The 21,026-nt window shown below is 54.2% G+C and overlaps 1 protein-coding gene across 1 annotated transcript; it reads left to right on the top strand.

Moving 5' to 3' along the window:
- The first annotated feature begins 736 nt into the window (after window positions 1–736).
- Window positions 737–14,467, top strand: CCR7 (C-C motif chemokine receptor 7). Its single transcript, XM_054510816.2, has 3 exons — window positions 737–787; window positions 7,521–7,570; window positions 10,325–14,467. Exons 1-3 carry the CDS (start codon window positions 778–780, stop codon window positions 11,402–11,404), a joined length of 1,140 nt encoding a protein of 379 aa, XP_054366791.2. The 5' UTR covers window positions 737–777; the 3' UTR covers window positions 11,405–14,467.
- The last annotated feature ends 6,559 nt before the right edge of the window (window positions 14,468–21,026 follow it).

Below are 21,026 nucleotides of genomic sequence, written 5' to 3'. Positions count from 1 at the left end.
CCTTCATATATTGAACCATATGAGGAACCTTCACCTATTTTGTATGGGAATATAAAATCGTGAGGCCACTTTGGGAAATAGTTTGACAGTTCTTCAAAATGTTAAACACAGGGTGCCCCTGGGTGGCTCAGTCAGTTAAGCATCTAACTCTTGATTTCTGCTCAGGTCATGATCTCGGGGTCATGAGATCAAGCCCTATGTTGGGCTCTGCGCTCAGCGTGGAGTCTGCTTGAGATTCTCTCTCTCTCCCTCTCCCTCTGCCCCTCCCCCCAACCTTGCGCATACTCTCTCTCTCTCTCATAAATAAATAAATCTTTTTAAAAAATGTTAAACATGGAATTGCCATATGACCCGGCAATTCCACTCCTAGGTATGTACCCAAGAGAAATAAAAATCCCTCCGTCACCTCTGACTCCCTGGCCCATGGTAGTCAGGCTTAAACGTGTGTCAAATCAATAACTTGCCCATATTCTCCTGCCTGGGGCTGGGATCCTTGTCTGCTGGGCTACACAGGGGTATTTCTGAAAATGAATAACCTGATGATTAATGATCCTATGACCACTGAGTGGGCTGTCACTCTCACGTTCTCATACCCCTTGGTTCTAGAAGACACCGTAGGGGCCATGGTTGAGGTCGGATTGGAGGAAGGAGCTGATGTAGGAGGGGCAGAGAAGAGGGTGGCTCCTCTCACAACTTAAAAGCACTTCCTCCCCAGACAGTGGGAGCTCGAGACCCGGCACAGCCTTCCTGTGTGGTTTCAGCTGCCCAGAGAGTGTCATGGACCTGGGTGAGTGAGCCTCCCTGTGTGGGAAAGAGCAGCACTGGGTCACTCTGACATCCAGCCTGACTCTGTGGAATGGAGGCGGGGGAGGGGGATGGAAGGCATGGGGGAGCCTCCCAGAGAAATCAGGTTCTACTTTGGTGGCAATCAGTATCTGCTTCCAGAGAATGCCACCCTGTTCTCCCAGGTACAAACGGATGCACCTTTCAGACCTGGGGGAAGAGGTAACCTTTGGCACCAGGGAAGATGGGGGCTGGGGGGGCAAGGTGGTGTCTTTCTAGAACAGTAGGGACTGGAGAAGGCTACAGGGCTGGGGTTGGTGGTGACCCGGACGGCACCTGTCTTCATCTCAGCTAGGGGTGATGGGACCTGTTTCATCAGAGGCAAAGTCCTCAGAGGACTCCGGGCCCTCCATTCCTCGTCCTCCCTCTGCTTTCTACCTTTCTCATCTGCTAAGTGGGGATCAGAAGCTTGTGCTCTTAGGAGCAAATGGAAGGTGCCGCCTTGTACCAGCGGTACTTACGAGGCAAAACGCAAGCCGGCTCCACGTCCCCCTGGCTTTGCTGCCGCCACTTGCAGGTTAAAGGCTGGGTGGGCCACAGGAAACAGGACAGCCTGGAGAAGTCATAGCCCAGGCCTCCAGCATGGCCCCTGCCTCACTTCTTCACTTGTTCTGCCCTGGCAGATGACTCTTCCCTTTGAAAAGCCTGTCCTCTGGTCCAACCTCAGGCTTAACTAGAGGGATTACAAAAGAAGCTCTGAGAGGGTTCTGAGGGGTACGTCCAGCTCCAGACACCCCCATGTGTAAATCTCAGCTATGAAATCAGGCCCGGCTGAGGCTACAAAGGCCAAGTTCCTGGATGGTTCATTCTCACCAGCAAGCGAAGCACCACGGCAGCCTCAAAGCCGCAAGAGGTTGCCTTTAAAAAGTGAAGGTTCACTGGTGCGCCCTGTGCTGTCCTCACACTCCTCCCACCACACCACAGCCTCTTGCCTTTACTCTGCCTCCCCCCGCCAACCCAGCCTACCCGGAATCCTGGGCAGACCCAGCGATCCGCGGTAGAGGGGTTAAAGTAGCCACCCAGCCCACCACTGGAAGGCCTGGAAGGTGCGGCCTGATCCTCGCACCTCCATCTCTGATGCTTTGGGGGTGTGAGCAGAAAGTCTGTGGAATGAATGAATGAATGAATGAATGAATGAATGAATGAATGACATCAAGAACTCTGAGTTGATTTTAGTTTTTAAAAATCTCTCCCAACTTCCTCTCCTCCCAACCTGCTCCCTAATCCCACTCCCCAGACCCCCACCCCACTTACCACAGTCACAGAATGCAGGCCATCACCCACTGAGGACTGGTTTCTGACTCTCTGTGTGACCTCTGTGCGTCCCCGTAGGCTGCTGGGAAATGTTGGAAAACCTGCTCCCCCAGAGGGGGACGGGTGCTGACTGGCTGTTCTTGTCAATTTCCATAGTGTAAATTCTCCCCCTCAAGGGTTGATTTCAAGCCTTAGACTATTTCAGGGCTTGAAATGACTGAGCAGAGAGTCAGGGAGGGATGTGCTCACTGGTTCCACGGGCCTCTGAGAACCAGCCCCAGTCCACCACTGAGGGTCTTCCCCCAGACCTAGGTTTGGGGTGCTAGCCTCACAGACTTTGATGCGGGGAGGGAGGGCAACCTCTGGTTTAGGAGAAAGGGATGTTCTCGCCTGCTTCACTCAACTTGAGAGAGAACCCCAACGGTTCTCTCGGGGTAGGAAGAAATTCGGGTAGGAAGGAAAGCCACTGAGAGAAGCTTTGCTCAGAATGGACTCGGGGCCGTTGGTAGGGGGGATGGATGGGCCGTGAACGATCTGTTTTTTTCTGTCTTGTCTGCCCAGCAGGGAGCAAGAGGTGGGTGAAGAGGCAGAGTTTCTGTTACACAAAATGAAAACACGAAAGCCGAGCTGAGTTGGTCTCTTTCATGATTTGAATGAGCAGCCCGAGGCGCCCTCCCCACCTTCGAGAGAGAAGAGTCTTAAGACTTCAGACTTCTCCAAAACAGAGAAAAGGAAAAAATGAGCCTGTGAGAGACTTAGGTCTCATAGCTTGGCCTGAAATGGTGGCAGAGGGAAGCTGAAGGAATGCAGGGCCAAAGCCTCCTGGCCTGGGAGCATGGCTGGGGCGGAGGGGAACGCTGCAGCCTCAGGGAGCTGTTGGAACCTCCTTTGGTTGCTTTGGTACCTTCTTCTGGTCAACTATCATTGATGGGGGAATTCAGGCATGACCAGTCTTGTGGGGAGAGAGATACTTCTGTCAATAAGCCACTGAGACAGAGGGAAACATAGTGCTCATGGGATAACGGTGAGGCACGTGGGAAGCTCAAAGAAAAGTAGTGAACATGGGTCGGGGGAGCATTTAAGTTGCGTTTTGAAAGGCATGTACAAGTTACCAAACCAGACAAGGAGGAACAAGGGAGTCAGGATGTGGCAGGGAGAGCAGACTCGATTTCCATCAGAGGCCAACAAGGCAAGTGAGGGAAGGGGTGTAAGATGTGGTAAGTGGAGGGGAGCAGAGTGAACCAGTGGGTGCAAGCCCCACCTAAAGGCATCCAAATCCAATTTCTTGAAAATCCAATGTAGCCAACATCCTGGGGACTCAGCCTTTGGACTCCCCGCCAGTCAGCTCTGACAAAAGCTAATAGAAACAGGGTAGGAGCAAGTTGAGGGGGGTGTAAAGAATGTGGTCATGCCAAGGAGGAAGGTAAGAAGGGAGGCAGGAGGCACAGGCAGGACCAGTCTTTAAGATTTTGTGTGGCATCGCTGAGGGGTTTGTCCTGAAAGCAATGGAGAGCCAGTGAAGATTTTTCTTTTTCAGTCAGGTGAGTTAAGGGATGTGAGTTGCATTTCAGAAGGAGCTCTGAAGCCTTATGTCAGGGCAGAGGTAGGGCCAGCTCTGAGGTGTTAGGGGATAGAAGCAACAGAGCTGGATGACCCACGGGATGTGGGAAAGTGAGGATTCTTGTCACGCTCCATGGAGGTCCCTATACACAGAGGACTCATTGGAAATGTAAGGTAACATAGTAGTGAGAGTTCCATTCAAATCTCAGATCCATCTCTTGGCAGCTGTGTGACCCCAGGCAAGTGGTTTAATCTCTCTGGGCCTCTATATTTTGGAATATAGCATGAGAATCACAAGGCATCGCTCACAGGATGTTATGAGGGAGAGCTACACAAAGACTAAGAGGCAGCACAAAATAGAGGTTAAGAGTGTGGCTTCTGGAGACTGAAGTATTCAAAGCCCAGCTCCACTATTAGCCAATGGTGTGACTCTGGGAAAGTGGCTAATCTCAGGGTGCTTCAGTTTCCTCAGTACTGGATGGGGATTACAGTAGTACCTACCTCAGGGCTTTTGTGATGATGAAAATGATCATACATGGAACGGTTTGGTGCATAATGAAAGCTCATTGAATTTGAATTATATCACTGGGTAAACAGTTGATATCATAGGGACTACAAGGTTCCACCAGCTGTCATCCATCCCTGCCTGTCTGAAAGGGGGACCCCCAGGCTTCTCACCTTCTCTCCAAATTTCCTTACCGCCTCCCTGCTTCTTCCCTCCCCCTCTCTTCTGCCCCCTTAAAAAAGTTGTGTTGGCAGGTGAGGAATTCCGGAGAGGAAAAAGTTTGGGGTGGCTTTTAGGGCCAGCTAATGGGCAGCCATGATTCCCTGGGGGCCTGGAAAATGTGGGGATGAAAGTTTGGGATTTGGGAGAGCAACCAACCAGCAATCCTCTCCTCCCAGACAGGAAGGCAGTTTCCCTTGCTGGGAGCTCAGGTGGGACTTCTAGGGAATTTTCTTTTCATTATGATTATTACTAGAAACTCAAGAACTCAGAAAATACCCAACATATAAGTCATCCACTACCCAACCCCTGAGATTCCCAACTTCAGTGGCCTCACCCAAGCTGCTGCCCAAGGCCTGTTGCTTTATGACTTTGTAACAGACAGAAATGTTCTGACTCATGGCCGCTGACCAGGCTCCTGCCACACACCAGAGTTCCCCTAAATTCCCATTTGGTTACCTTTCTTGAAAATGGCCTTTCTTGGCTCTACAAATCCTTATTCATCCACCATTTCCAATACACCTGGAATGAGAAATCATCTACACACGCACACACACCCTAGTCGCACCTCCTTTCCCCTCCCCTCCACCAGGGACAAAGAAAGGAGACAGGGCCCAGGGGAAGGGGTTGATGGAGTGAAATCGAAACAGTTCTTACTCCTTGTATCTACCCGTTGTGACTTATCAAAACTTTGAGGTTTCTCAGTTCTCACTGACAGTCAAAGCAGGCTTTCTCTAGAGTAACGAAAGATTTGTACATGTTTAAAGAAACCTCGAGCACTTCACACTAAGATGAGTCAGTGGAGGATGGGCAGTGCATTGGACCCTGACAAGAACGTGTTGAAGATAGAGATGTGGGATTGAGTGGGGCCTCCCACGGTAATTCAGCGAGGAAGGGGGATGGGAGAGGGGAGCTAGGATGTTGCACAATCATCTATTCCCACCCAGGACTGTGGAAACTCAGGCACAAGTGGGGGACAACAGGACAGTGGGTGCCTGTCCTCAGAAAGAGAAGACACACCAGGAAGGCAGGTGCAGGTAGACGGTGAGGGGCTTGACTGCCATACTGAGCCTCAGGGCCTTCCTCTTTAGGGCTGGATAGAGAGGTCCTCAGCATTTAGGAGGCCTGGTGGGAGCTGGCATCAAAGCGCTGCCTTAGAAAGACGTGTCTAGCAGTGGTGTGCAGTATAACCTGCTTGAGGTGGGAGAAATACCTATTTATTTATGTGGCTTGAAGCTCTTCCTCCTTGGCCCAGGAACCCCCAAACCCAGAATCCCCAGCCGTAGACCCTCCACCTGGATGGAGCATGCAGTAAACTGGGTGTCGTGCAGAGAGACTTCCAGCAGGTGGCGCTGTAGCCAAGGACAGAGAATCACAGGCAATCTGCTCCCTCTTGGGAAGCAGAACCCCTCGCTGGCAGGAGGAGGGCCCCCAGCTTCCAGAAGGTGCCTGAAGCAGATTCCCAAGCATTTCCCTGTCCCTATTGAGACTGGAGGCGTGACCGGCCTGCGAGTCCTGCCTTGGCATTCATTTGTGGCATCCCAGTTACTGACTGTCCTATGGGCCAGGCCCTGGCTGGGAGCGCCTGAGGGTCAGGTTACAGGGAGGGGGCTACAAAGGAAAGAAAGCACAACTCTGGCCCGCCCGGTGCTCCCAGATGGTTAGGTGAGATAAATTACCCTGTGCACTGTCCTCCCTGCTCAGCCCTCAGAGGAAATAATCTCCCACTCCAGCCCTCAGCTCAGCCACAAAGCAGAACTGAGCGGCCAAGGGCCCATCCTCTGTCCACAGCACACCAGGCCTGTGCTAACCTGGGGTCTCAACTTGCTGCTCAGACTCAAGAGAGCCTCCCGACTTCCAGAATGTGCCCAGGTTCCGACCCTGCTCCGCCCAGGCCGGGGCAGGGTCCCTTCCCATAGCTGAGTGTCTTCCCTTTTCCCACATCTCGAGAGGCCCCAGGTTAGAAACAAGTTAAAGAGCAAACATACACACACACTTCAGGCAGGCAAAAAAAGTAGTTACCTCAGAGAAAAGTCTCTGTTGTACCACAGTGTCCCCTCAGGCCACCCTGGTGCTCTCTCCCCTGGAAGAAGGGGAAGCGGGGCATTCAATCACTCACTCATTCATCCATTCATCCATCAACACATGGTTCCTGGATGCCTTCTTTTTTTTTTTTTTTTAAGATTTTATTTATTTGTTTGACAGAGAGAGAGAGATAGCGAGAGCAGGAACACAAGCAGGGGGAGTGGGAGAGGGAGAAGCAGGCTTCCCGCGGAGCAGGGAGCCCGATGCGGGGCTCGATCCCAGGACCCTGGGATCATGACCTGAGCTGAAGGCAGGCGCTTAATGACTGAGCCACCCAGGCGCCCCCCTGGATGCCTTCTTGATTCTGGGCCTGCACTGGGTAAAAGGGAAGAGGTCCCTGCTCCACAGACAGGCTGAGGGAGTAGGCCAAGTAAACCACCAGTTGGCCTTAATGAATGCCAGTCGAATGGGGGGGATTATGGGGAGCAGATGGGTCCCTGAAGCACTTTCCCATCCTTGAGATGCCAGGAGACAACCTCACTCCTCCACCTAGCCCTGTGGCATCAGCCTATCTCCTCAGCTGGCCTCCTTTAGAGGACACTCCGGGCTACAGATGGGGCTGCCCACTCACCAGGATGCAGGAAAGATGGAGCAGTGCAGGACACACACACACACACACACACACACACGTTACCACCACCCCCTCAGGGCCTTGCTTCCCACACAAGTTGGAGTGGGAGGGGCCGCTCCGACCCAGGAGTCAGGGTCAGTCCAAACTCAGCCTTGAGGGGTGGTGTGGGCTAGGGTGGGCTTTCCAACTCCAGAAGATGCCCTGAAGAGCCAAGAAGGGGGTGGGGCGCGGGGGCTGCCCTGCATTCGGATCCCACTCCTTTCCAGGACATCGGAGTGGAGGAAGGGGAGGTGAGAGCGGGCAAGGCTGGGCAGCCTGCCAGGTCCTTCAAGGCACAATCTGGTTCTGATGTTCCAGGCAAACGTGGTGCCTGGAGCTTGTGATGGAAGTTCCCAACAGTGCCCCCACCCCTCCCTGAGGCTTTCTTTCCTAACAAAGAGCTGTCCCTGCCAAGCACTAACTTTCTCACCTTGTCTCCTGCAGGGAAACCAATGAAAAGCCTGCTGGTGGTGGCTCTTCTTGTCATTTTCCAGGTGAGATCTGTGGCCAACAAAAGCTCTGTTCTCTCCCCAAGCCCACCCTTTCCCAGCCCCAGGGTCCTGGTGGAGGAGGTGGGCACTTGCTGGAAGGAAAGAGACCCAGACACAAACCCACCCGCCATTCCTTAAGCTGATGGCTGCCCTGCTCCATCCTCTGAGTGACCCTACAAAGCCACATGTGGTCTCTGAACATCCTCGACACCATTTAAATTAAAACACAGAGGAAAATAAGATACCACCCTCTCCGCCACCCCACTTCCACTGTCCCCATCCAGGATATAGAAATGTGGGCTCCATCTGAGTCTGTGGAGAGGAACTGCACAAAGCTGTCTCCCTCCCCCAGTGTCCAGTCAAAGCCTCCCCTGGAGGCCCCAGTCCCTTCTGTGAAATAAAGAGGACCATTTGAGCCCCACTTAGTGGGGAGGGAAGAAAGCATGGGGCCCAGGACACTGGGGGTGGGGGGAATGCACATACTTTAGAGGGCCCAAACTCTGCAGGAGCAAAGTCCCCCAATTTACACTGTTCTGCTTCTCAGTCCCAGAAATGGAGACAGGAAAGCTGGCCCCACCGAGGGCTGGAGTTAGAAGAAACTGTAACTCATAGTCTACTCTCTTCCATTTCTTGGGGGTGGGAGCTCTCAGGAGGGGAAGGGGGGTGCCAAGGCCAGAGCTGGAGAGGCAGTCCTTCAGAATTTGGCTCTTCCCCAAGTCTGGAGGCCAGAGGGGCAGGTTTCCAGGAGCTCCGGCCAGAGGCAGGCCCCAAGCTGGGCACTGTTCCCAAAACCCCATCCCAGAGGCCCCCCGGAGCTTGGGCTGCAGCCCACAGCTTGGCCCCCTTCCCCATCACCACTCCCTCCCTTCTTTCTTTCCCGTTTCAGGACTCTGGAGGGGCTGTACTGCTAGAAGTGGAAGCTGGAAGGTTGGGGAGGGCATGAGGGACAGCTGGGGCTCATTCTCTTTACTTGGGGGAATGGGGGTGGCTCAGATGGGGCAGGATGTGGTGGGGCTGTGGGCTGCAGAGGCATCATGCCTAGTGGCCCAGAGTCCGGAAGTAGTAAAGGGTAGAAAAAGAAGCAGGACAGGGTGGTGGAGAGCACACTTCATAGAGGCTGGGTGTACCCCCTTATGTCCAGGGACCCTGGACTTAAAACCCTGGGACTTACCACGGGTGGCCGAGAGCAGCCAGCCTCCCCAGGACCCCCAGGCTGCAGTCACGCCCAGATGAGGGAAAGGGGAGTGCCACTGACTTTTCTCAAGATAGCAGTGCCCAGAGAAAAGGCTCCTGGATATTATTTTGTTCTCGTTCTGTGACAGTGAGAAAGTCAGGATTTGAAAGTGAGAAAGAGAGAGACGGGCTGTGGGGAAGAGACTAGGTTCCACTCCGGCTGTGTGACCTTGAGCGAAGTTCTCCAAAAGCCTCCCTTTCCTCATCTCTAAAGTCCCTCCAGCAGCCCAGTTGCGTGAAAACCCATCACGGTGAGCTGCCCAGAGCCCAGTTCCCAGAGGAGGGGCCGTGAGCTTCCCCAGGCAGTCTTGCAGCCCAGCTGCCAGCCTGCAGAGGTTCAGCCGTCACTGTGCACAGAGGCACTGGGGCGCGTGCCCTCCTTCCTTGATAAAATCACAGCAGGCTGCCTGAACCTTCACCCTGCCCTGCGGACGGGCCAAAAAAAGGCCCTGAGCAGCTGAGCCCGGCTGATCGGGATCTGCCGAAAGAGGCGAGGAAAAGAGAGACAGAGAGGTAGGGGGAGAGGGTGGGAGTGCAGAGGGAGAGTGGGAGATGGAGCCACCTGCTCTTCCTGGGGATGCAGGGAGGACTCCATCACAGCTGAGGAGGCTGTGGCCCAGAGGTGCATCCTCCACCCCTGTCATAGCCGTGCAGTTCAGTGCACTCGGGCACAACTTGCTGGAGCCCCTGCCGCATGCCCGGCACCGTGCCTCGGGCCCTAGGGATCCGTAGAATTCTGCAAGTCACTCACCACCCAGTGTCACAGCAGCTCGCCCCAAACCAGGGCTTCCAGGCTTAACAGAGCATCTGCCTTCCTCTCTTCTGACTCCAGGCCCTCCTCCACCTTAACCCCGACATGGATTTTCCCTCAAATGCTGAAGTATTTTGTAGGCTCCCGGAAAACTCTTTCTAGCAGATTCTAAAAGGAGACTCAAGATGAGAGACTCACCTTCCTACTCTTCTGGAGTTTCTGGGTGCCAGAATCGAGGTTAAGCACCTCACCCCAGCCACGTGAGGGAGATAGTAGTCATGTCCACTTCATAGATGAGGAAACTGAGGCTCAGAGATAAAGTGTGTTTATCCGACCCAAGGCTCATGTGACCTCAAAGCCCAGACGATTTCCAGTCTACCGTCAGGGCACGTAATGTCGAGCCTCTCTGAGTTGGCAAAAACAGACCCTTGCTACTTACTAGAAGCACAGAACCTCAGGTCCCAGCCTAGTCAATCAGGACATGCATTTTGACAAGATCTCCAGGTAATTCATATGCATGTTAAAATTTGGGAAACACTGGTTTCAAACCAAAGAACCACCTGGAAAGTTTAGAAAAACAGATTCCAGAGCCCCGCCTCCCCCCGCCCCGAGATTCTGGTTCATAGGTCTCAGGTGGGGTCCGAGAATTTGCAGGTGATGCTGATGATGCCCATGATGCCCATGATGGGGACCACACGCAGCAAGATTAGCTGAGCTGAGCTGGATCCCACTCAGCTAAGCTGGATCGTGTTGCCCTGTTCCCCTCCCCGCAGGTGTGCCTGTGCCAAGATGAGGTCACAGATGATTACATTGGAGACAATACCACGGTGGACTACACACTTTATGAGTCCGTGTGCTTCAAGAAGGACGTGCGGAACTTTAAAGCCTGGTTCCTGCCAATCATGTACACCATCATTTGCTTCATGGGCCTTCTGGGCAACGGGCTGGTCGTGCTGACCTACATCTATTTCAAGAGGCTCAAGACCATGACTGACACCTACCTGCTCAACCTGGCCATGGCGGACATCCTCTTCCTCCTGACCCTTCCCTTCTGGGCATACAGCGCAGCCAAGTCCTGGACCTTCAGCGTGCACGTTTGCAAGATCATCTTTGGCATCTACAAGATAAGCTTCTTCAGTGGCATGCTACTGCTTCTTTGCATCAGCATCGACCGCTATGTGGCCATTGTCCAGGCCGTCTCGGCCCACCGCCACCGTGCCCGCGTCCTTTTCATCAGCAAGCTGTCCTGCGTGGGCATCTGGATGCTGGCCATGGTGCTCTCCACCCCAGAGCTGCTGTACAGCGGCCTCCAGAAGAGCAGCAGTGAGCAAGCACTGCGGTGCTCCCTCATCACCGAGCACGTGGAAGACTTGATCACCATCCAGGTGGCCCAGATGGTGGTGGGCTTTCTGATCCCCCTGGGGGCCATGAGCTTCTGCTACCTCGTCATCATCCGCACCCTGCTCCAGGCCCGCAACTTCGAGCGCAACAAGGCTATCAAGGTCATCATCGCTGTGGTCGTGGTCTTCATCGCCTTCCAGCTGCCCTACAATGGGGTGGTCCTGGCCCAGACGGTGGTCAACTTCAATATCACTGGCAGCGGCAGCTGTGAGCTCAGCAAGCAGCTCAACATCGCCTACGACGTCACCTACAGCCTGGCCTCTATCCGCTGCTGCGTCAACCCTTTCTTATATGCCTTCATTGGCGTCAAGTTCCGAAGCGACCTCTTCAAGCTCTTCAAGGACTTGGGCTGCCTGAGCCAGGAGCGGCTCCGGCAGTGGTCCTCCTGCCGTCACACCCGGCGCTCCTCCATGAGCGTGGAGGCCGAGACCACCACCACCTTCTCCCCGTAGAAGGCTCCTCCGCCGGGACTAGAGGGCCGGGGACAGGCAGCAAATGACTGGGCTCCAGAAGCTGCAGAGGGAAAGGCAGTCCCGGCCCTGAAGCTCTATCTCGTGGGGAGAGCCCGTGCGGCAGCCCGGGCCTCCCCCGTGGCCCTAGCTACCTCCACCCAGGTTGCAAAGCGTTGTGACCGATGAGCCACACCAAATCCTGCAACACTCCAAAACCAAGGCTGTTGTCCCCCAGACCTAAAACCGAAAGTGGAAGTCGGGAAACAGTCCCCACTTGGAGTGAAGGAGAGTCGGTGACGGGTAGACCGGTGGAGGGGGCCTGGCGAGTCCTCTGAATGAAACTCTTTTGGACCTAGCAAGACATCCTCCCTGAGATTCGAGGGCTGAGGCAAGGCCTTCCAGAAAACAAGGCTTTGTCTCCGAGGCCGGAGATGGTGGGGAGACTTCTTGGCTTGGCAGGGAAAGGGGATGCCAGTGGGTCAGAGTCTCTGAATTCCTCCCTCCATCTTTTTTTCCACTGTCATCTGAGCCGCCAAGAAATGGCAGCCTCCAGCCCTCCCTGAAAGCACACTTGCCCCTCGCCTGCCCCCTCTCATCAGGCTGCTGCCCGGCCTCGGGGAAGAGTGTGGTGCTTCCTGCAGGCCAGGCCAGCTGCCTCTGCCCGGCCAAAGCCATGCTCCCGGCCAGGACTCTGGGGCGAGGATGACATGCGGCGAGCCCTTCTCGGGTCTCAGCTCTGCTCTGATGGAGGAGAGGGCAGCGAGAGAGGTTAGGGTCCAGGGGGTGGTGCCCATGCTAGCTGCCAAAGAGCAATGAGCTGCTCTTTGTTCTCAGTCGTGAGGACAAAAAACTCTCATCCTGTCCTTGCTTTCAGTTCATTAAGACAGCGCAGTTTACTCACATACAAATACAAATTTTCCCTTGCGGAAACAGCAGCTTTAAGAGAAAGGGGGGAAATTTTTGGTAAATGGCAAACGGGTGTGTTCCTGTTTTGCAAGCCCCCACTTCCCACCTGACCACGCCCTCTTCTCTCCTTTCCCTGGCCTTCATTTCTCAGAGATGATCCGAGCCATGAGGTCTGCCTAGCTGTGCTCTGAGCCCATCCAATGACACAGGCCCAGGAGGCTGAAAGAGGTAGGGGGAGGGGAAGCCCAGGGTGCCCATCTTGCAAATGCCCTTCCAGAGCTCGTGGGAGTGACCCATCAGCAGTGACCCAGAGACATGGCCTGAGCTCAGCTTTGGAAAGAACAAAGTTGTCCCTGTAACCTCACCTTTAGCAACACTTGCTCACTGGTCAGCTCATCTGTCCCTGCTCGGTCTGGAACTAGATCCCATAACCCTTTGTCAGTCCCTTCAAGCTCCCCACAGTGGTGTTTAGAGGGAGGGCCTCCCCCTGGGCACGCAGACCACAGCATGCTGGATTAAGAAGGCTTCGGATGGCACCCATGTGATAGGCTGCACCCTTTGCTGGATGCTTGAAAGCCAGGTTCACCCACGACCCAGACCACCATAGCCGATGTCCGGTGACCCATCATGGAGGGGCAGGGATCAGGGACCAACCACTGCCCTCCACATAGATCCATGTCCCTGGGTGCCCTGATGCCTGCCCAGAACCCTGACTCCTCCAAGCCAGAAAGGAGGTTAGCCCAAAGCTGTGATGCGTGAGGAGGCTTCTGAAGGGCCCAGCACAGCGACAGCTGGGGGCCTGGCAGGGGGAGACGGGGAGGTGACACTGGGGCAAAGGTGATTCCATCAATTTTCCAAAGTGAAGAGAGCCTGCCTCGTACTGAAGCCCATTCCCTAATGTCATCAGCACATGACATTCCCCTCCACCACAGGATGCACTGGGCACCATTTCTCAGCCAGCATGCCCTGGGGAAAATGAAGCGGCCCGGGCACAGCCAGTGGGGAGCGGTGCTTGCCACGGCCGCATTGAGTCTTAAAAGGTGCAGCAGCAGATGTGTGTGCACGAGTGGGGGGTGAGAGGGGGCACCCCAGAGTGCCTGTGGGGCCCCCGAGAAGAGCATGGAGACCCCTGGTGTGTACATCCTCATGAGGGTACAGGCCTGGAACCGATCCTCAGTTCCTGAAGGGGGGAATTCAACGGAACGCTCATGAGCAGGAAGCCTGGCCAACCACACAAACACGCCATCTCGGCTTCAAATACATTTTTCTAAAATAACTGGACATCTCCGAGTATTTACAAAGACAACAAAACCCCAGCAATGTTAATTCCCCAAACTGCTCTATCTCAGCTCATTGCTGGCCTGGCCCCTACTCCCTTGCCCAGCGCTCTCGTGGGCCTACCCTGAACTTTGGGGGACCCCTAGGAAGAAGGAACAAATTCACTGGGGAGCCACCCCCCCAGTACCCAGGGCTTCTCTCTCTGTGTCTCTCCTCTGCTTCATACAACTGGCCCCCATGGCCCCTCCCCGTCTCCTGCAGCTCCCCCTTCTTTCCATCCCCAGCCTCCCTGGCTGCAACCCCAGGGCCCACATCTGCCCTTCCAGCCAGAAGCACCACACCTCCAGAATCATGGATTCACAGGGCTGCAAGGGACCTCAAAGATCAGCTGGTCCAACCCCATCATCCTCTAGCTGGGGAAACTGAGGCCCAGAAGGAGGAACTGACTTGCTCAAAGAGACTTTGCAATATAAGGATACTGGGTAAACTTGCTTTGGGGGCCTGAGGATCTGCAGGATTGTGGGAGGTGGATGGGGGGAAGCAGAGGCTCTGAAGCCAGGCTGACTGGGAACCTCATCTCTATTGTTTCCCAGTTGTGTGACCTTCAACTGTTGTTCAACTGCTCTGAGGCTCAGGTTTCTCAACTGCAAAATGGAGAGGATTTGGCAAACATTTAGCACGGTGCCTGGAATGTTGAACGTGGTGATGAGGAGAACGGGATTTGCCAGACTGCCTGGTTTGAATCTCAGCTGCGCTACTTGGGCTCCTTACGTAGTCTCTCTGTGTTTCGGTTTCCTAATCCGTGTGATGGGGAAAATCATAGCACCTACCTCCTAGGATTGTTGTGAGGAGCAAATAAATTCATATACGTAAAATGCTTAGAAATCCTTCTGGAAGTGTTGTTGATCATTATTAAGAAATGTTTAATACATGGTAGCTAAAAAAAAAAAGTTGCTAACCACAGGGAAACCAAATTCAATTCCTTAGCCCCATTTTCATCCCCCACAACTTATAAACCAAGCTGGAGGACAGCCTGCAGATTAGTCAGTCTGTCCTTCCCACCAATTGTACGAGTAAGTCAACTGAGGCTCAGAGAGGTCAATTACTCACCTGAGCTCTCTTAGGAGCTCTTGGCCATGCTAGAACTTGAACCCAGGTTCCCGAGCTCCATCCAGAGCTCTTCCTGCAGATCTCCTGCACTCCCCCTGCCCTCCCCTACGCGTCCACCCTGGCCTACACCACCCACATCCTAGACCATCTAACTCTGCTCTGGCAAGCACCATCCCTCCCGTCCTGTGGCCAGGCCCTTAAGGAGCATCTCCCCTCGCCCCCATAAATAGTCCCTGTCCTTGTCACTGAGTCCAGGAGAATGAGGTACAAAGAAATATGGCAGCAGGCCCAAAGGAATTCAGGCAACTGATCTTTTTAAGAAAGAATCCCCTCTGAGAGTCAGATTTATTTCTGTAGTGAAGGTAAATAGTTGGAGGGAGAAGAAACAGGCCTTTGGGGGCAGGGGTAGGAGTTGAGGCAAATGAGATGGAGAGCGGAAGGGAGTAATTCTGAGTGGGGAGCAGAAGGAGGGGAAGGTGGGGCAGGGGTGCATTCTAGGGACGACACAGCTAGGGGCCCGACTTGGAGAATATTGTCAGTAGGTAGAACAAATCACAGGTGGGGAGAAAGGAGCTATATTAGTCTTAGAGACAGGGGGGCTCATGGCCTTCTTTGCCAGAAGGGGGTTAGAAATGGCCCAGTTTGCCTGGTTTGAGCCCCTAGAAAAACCCCAGGGAGTAAAAGAGGGGGTGGTTCTCCCTGAACTCAAAAGAACAACCCGGCGAGCCCTCCAGCCTCCACTCCATGAGAGCAGATGTTTGAGGGGCACTGCAGGGAGTAGAAGCCTCATGACACAAACATACACACACACAAACACACATGTGTGCATACACCCACCACCCCCAAGCTCCGTCCTTTGTCTTGTCAGGGGCCTAGAAGGAGATACAGACAAGGAACCTGCTGCAGAAAAGGCTGCATAGCCCCTTGCTTTGCCAAAGCAGCTCTAGACTAACACATCTCAACTAATCTCCTCCAAAATCAGAAATGAGGACACGTGAATGCTCCCACGGACTCGTGTGTGTGTGTGTGTGTGTGTGTGTGTGTGTGTGTGTGTGGCCCAGTTCAGACTGCTCTTCCTCCTGCCTGTACTGTGAGATGGATATCACCTTATTTTTGTCTATTGTTCCCTAACCCCAGGGATTTCACTTGCTGGGTTGTTCCATGTGTCGTAGTAACCACCGCACAGTGTGGCCTCCGGGTTCTCATCTCCGTGTAAATAAACACGGGCGTGCACGAGCAGGGCGGGGGCAGGCTTGGCCCGGTTCTGGCCATCTCCACTCCCTCCTGGTGTGGTAGGTCCCCAGGTCAGACGTCCATCCCCTTAGCAAGAGGGCAGGGGAAGAAACACCTCTTGCCCCCGAGCCCTCTCATGCCTGTGTCCGTCTGCTTAGGGCAGCAGAGTTTCTGTTTGTTCCAAGTAAATAGCTGACGTTGTGAAGTTCCACGGACGCCACAGATGAAATGCCCCAAATGCTTTCCCAGCGTTTAAAAGGAGGCCTGGAAATGCACTCACATTTGTCTTTTCTGGTTTATGCAAACTGTACTCGAGTAACGGAAACAGGAACACGGTTGCATGCGAAGGCCAAGTGGTGCACTCTTCCCGGGCCCAGGAGGTGTTTTCTGCGGCCAAGCCAGGGGCCAGGAGTCACCCACGGTGGCAGCAGTTCTGTCTCTTGCCCGGAGGCTTGGGCTTTGTCCCCGGTAGCTAACTCCCTGGACACCGCTGTCCTGCCTGCACTAACACCTCTTTCTGCCATCTGCCACGGGGATGCTCAGCTGCCAAGGGGTGCGGCCGGCAACCTCCGGCCTTGGGAATCCAGGGAAAGGGGAGCAGGAAGAACAATGCAAAGCTCTGAGCCCCCGGTGGGGGGGGGCAGTTCAGGGAGACACCCCTGTGCCTTCATCTTCATCTTCAGATCAGGACACAGGCCTGGACTCACCTGGAAGACTTCAGTGCCTGTCAAAGGCAGAACATGGATTTTTGTCCAAGAACTACACCTGCTCAGCCTCCTTCTCAGTCACCCCACCTGCAGCCACGTCTCCCTACCCCCTAACTCGGGCAGACTGTGGACAGCCAGGAGCTTGTGAGATTTCGGCCGGAGAGTCCGAGGCTGGGTGACAGCCGGGGGTGGGGGGCGGTGGCGGGGGGCTGTCACCGAAGTGACTGCAGGAATCACAGAGCCTCGGGGTAGAAGAGACCCAGCCTAGAAGGGGAGACAGGCGCACACTTACCGAGCGCCTATGATGTGCCGGGGACTGTGCTGGGCATAGCACCTCCCGCTGAATTCTCGTGACAGCAGGTGAAGAAACTGAGGTTTAGGAAGTTTGTGTGACTTCCCTGAGGTGACACAGCTAGGGAGAATAACTACAACCTTACCACAATTGTATTATGTACTCCACGCCGTGTGGAGTGACATCTTAACTCATTTTATCCTCACACCAACCCTGCTAGAGTCCCATTTTACAGATGGGAAGCTAAGGCTCAGAGAGGTTAAGTAACTTCACCAAAACACACAGCTACTCCATGATAAATCTAAGTGTTTTGGATCAGTTCTAGCTCCTCCAAAGCCCATGCTCTTGCCACTCGACTACGCAAGCCAACTAAATAGCTCTTCATTCATTACTAAATATGCATGGAGCCCCTACTCTGTGCCAGGCATTGTGCCAACATTCTCAAAATGTACCAGCCAACATTTTGCAAGACCGACTGGACACAAAGCTCTGACCTGGGAGGAGGGAGAATCAAATAACAAAGATACAGCCCCCACCCGCCAGGGGGATGGGACCCCATGGCCCCACAGCAACCAGGACTTTGCTGCTCCTTGAGAGCTTGGTCTCCCCTTCTCTCCTCCAGGCCCTGCAGGGCTGCAGGCTCTGGGAGGCAAGTGTCTTGGCTCTGCCACAGACATACTGGGCAACACGGGCGAGCGGCTTTCCCTCCCTGGGCCTCCAGCTCCTTAACTGTGAGGTGGGGGAGCTGGGCCAAATGATTTCTACCCCTGCTTCCAGCTGTGATGTGCTGCAGGTACCTCGTCTGGGTGGGGTCAGCCAGGCAGGGCTCCGGGCACGGTGATGCCTGGAAGGGTACAGGGTGGGGGGTGAGGGGCCGAGGAAGCTGCCCCACCCCCAGCTGTGGTTTCTGGTGGGGCCACCCTGGCAGCAGGTGGAGGGAAGTGTTTGTCACCCTTCCAACAAAGCACTAAAACAAAAGCCTCCCAGGGCCCTATGGGAGCCGGCAACAAAGGCGCCAAAAACGCCAAAAATAAAACACACCTTCCCTTTGATTGACACCAGCAGCTGCCGAGGGGCCTGGCCCGGGGGTGGTGAGGAAAAGGCCCAGATTTCATGCCCGAGAGCATGCCCCCACACACTGACACACACCACACAAGCAGCACACATACAAGTTACACACGCTCATATACACAACCAGCGTCACGGTCCTCAGACCTGTGCGGTCACACGGAGCTTGCACTCAGAAGGGCTCCGCTGTCTCTCTCTTGAACTTCTTCTTTTTTTTTTAAGATTTCATTTATTTATTTGACAGAGAGAGACAGCAAGAGCAGGAACACAAGCAGGGGGAGCGGGGGAAGGAGAAGCAGGCTTCCCGCTGAGCAAGGAACCCGATGTGGGACTTGATCCCAGGACCCTGGCATCATGACCTGAGCTGAAGGCAGCCACTTAACCAACTGAGCCACCCAGGCGCCCAGCATCGCAACCCTTGATCTCAGCTTTTTTTTCTTTTTTAAAGATTTTATTTATTTGACAGAGAGAGACACAGCAAGAGAGGGAACACAAGCAGGGGGAGTGGGAGAGGGAGAAGCAGGCTTCCCGCTGAGCAGGGAGCCCGATGTGGGGCTCGATCCCAGGACCCTAGGACCATGACCTGAGCCGAAGGCAGATGCTTAACCGACTGAGCCACCCAGGCGCCCCTTCTCTAGTTGTTTTCTTAAAGTTAATTCGTAGGTACAATTCTTGTGTAGACTTTTTATTTTTTTAATTTTTTAATTTTTTTTAAGATTTTATCTATTTATTTGACAGAGAGAGACACAGTAAGAGAGGGAACACAAGCAGGGGGAGTGGGAGAGGGAGAAGCAGGCTTCCCGCGGAGCAGGGAGCCGAACGCAGGGCGCGATCCCAGGACCCTGGGATCATGACCTGAGCCGAAGGCAGATGCTTAACCGACTGAGCCACCCGGGCGACCCTCCATTGCAGGTTTCTTAACCACATCTGCCAAGTCCCTTTTGCCATGTTCCGTACATATTCCCAGGTTCTGGGGATTAGGATGTGGGCATGTTTGGGGTACGCTGTTCTGCCTGGCACAGGGAGGGGAGGGTTACATTCCACTGCTAGGAGGCTTCACTAGCCAGCTTTGGAGTCATTGACCCCTTACTGAGTCCCCCATATGACCGAGGCCAACTGCTGTGACATACTACCTCATCTCATCTCAGCCTCACTAGTTTGTCATGGAAGCCTTGTGGCCTCATTTTATAGATGAGGGAGGGAGCTGAGGTTGGGAGAAGAGACGTGAGTTGCCCGAGGCTACAGAGTCTCCAATGACCTTAGGCCCTTGGACTTGGGCTTCTTCTTCTTCTTCTTTTTTTTTTTTTAAGATTTTATTTATTTATTTGTCAGAGAGAGAGAGAGCACAAGCAGGGGAGCGGCAGGCAGAGAGAGGGGGAGAAGCGGGCTCCCCGCTGAGCAGGGAGCCCAACGTGGGGCTCGATCCCAGGACCCCGGGATCACGACCTGAGCCGAAGGCAGATGCTCAACAACTGAGCCACCCAGGTGCCCCTGTCTTGAAATTCTTAATAATTTGTGAACAAGAGGCTCAGCATTTTCATTTTGCACTGGACCCTGCAAGTTCTGCACCTAGCCCGGCTGGTGTATATTCATCAGTACGTACACTCACATTAAGCACTTCTATACAAGAATGTGCACACTGCACACACACACACAAGTACAAATATGTGCACACACCCCCATATACAGCAACAGTCCCCTCATCCCTCCTGCACCCTCACTGCAGCACACACATGACCCGAAGGACCGTGACCACTCGCCAGTACCCCTCAAACCCCTGCAGTTCGCCCACAGCCTGTTGGCACAGTTCAATTACCTCTACATTGGGGGGCAGCAGAACAAAGCTCTGGGTAAGGGGCAGGATGGGAAAGCAGCTCGTTTCCTCTGTCCCCTAGAGTTCCCAAACCTACAGCTGGCTTCTCTCATTGGCCGGAGACCAGCAGCTGGGACCAGAAGAAAGGGAGAGCTTGGGAAGTGGAGAGATCAGTGGGAAGGGAGCAGAGCATGGGGTAGAGAGGGAGACAGACAGCTAGAAAGAATGAGAACGGTAATGGAGTCTCCAGGCCGAGTGAGCCAGACCAGCGGTCCCCTAAGAATTTAAAAGGCCTTGGACTCAAAAAAGTAATAGCCCTGTCCTCCCCTGAAAGCACGCCCGCCCGACCCTAGGGAGGCAGTCACAGGAACCCCACCCCCTCTTCTCACCAGCTATGTGGCCCCGTGGCCCCGGGGAATCCACTCAACTTCCCAGCTTCAGCTTCCTTCTCCAAACGGGGAAAACAGCCGCATTGGAGGGCTATGAGTTATGCCTGGATACTGTGGCCTCGCCGCCTGGATTCTCCCCAGCCTTCAACATCTTATCTCCTTGTCAAGCCTAGGAATCCAATCCTTGGTTCCAGAAACTCCAGACCCCTCATTAACGGCAGATGTTCAGACGTGTTTGTTTCCCGTCTTTTCCCCTCCTTTCCTGGCCAGATACAGACGTGACAGGTAGACACGGTCCATCGCCCACCATCCCTTCAAGGACCTTCAGCGTCCTGAGGCCCCTTTGGATTCAAACCAAGCAGGACCTCAAGGCCTTGAACCTTTTCTTCCTCCTCTACTTTCTGCCCCCAATCCTCACCTTCCCTATTAAAAATTGTTCCAGGCTCTGCCACTTCCCTGAGGGCCCAACAATCTGTTAGGTGGTACCAGGCATTAAGGAGTTAACCGGGAAACAAATCCGCTCCAAGCAGTGTCTCTTTTTCCCTAAGAGATGTAGGAACTAGCTCCCTTGACACAGGAGAACAGAAGTCCCTTGCTTTGGTTGCAGAGTGAGGGCAGTGGCCCTGTCCCCCTTACACCCACCCGCGCGGAGAGAGGAAGGGCTGCCCGAGTGGCTGCCACCAAAACCCTGGATTTCATTAGAATTCAGACACGGGGGGCGCCTGGGTGGCTCAGTCGTTAAGCGTCCGCCTTCGGCTCAGGTCATGATCCCAAGGTCCTGGGATCGAGCCCCGCATCGGGCTCCCTGCTCCGCGGGAAGCCTGTT

Source organism: Mirounga angustirostris, unplaced genomic scaffold, assembly GCF_029215605.1.
Source record: "Mirounga angustirostris isolate CCGP_5_RB_7025 unplaced genomic scaffold, mMirAng1.0.hap1 SCAF_17, whole genome shotgun sequence".
Taxonomy (NCBI): Eukaryota; Metazoa; Chordata; class Mammalia; order Carnivora; family Phocidae; genus Mirounga; species Mirounga angustirostris.
This window is presented reverse-complemented; position numbering and strand designations above follow the sequence as displayed.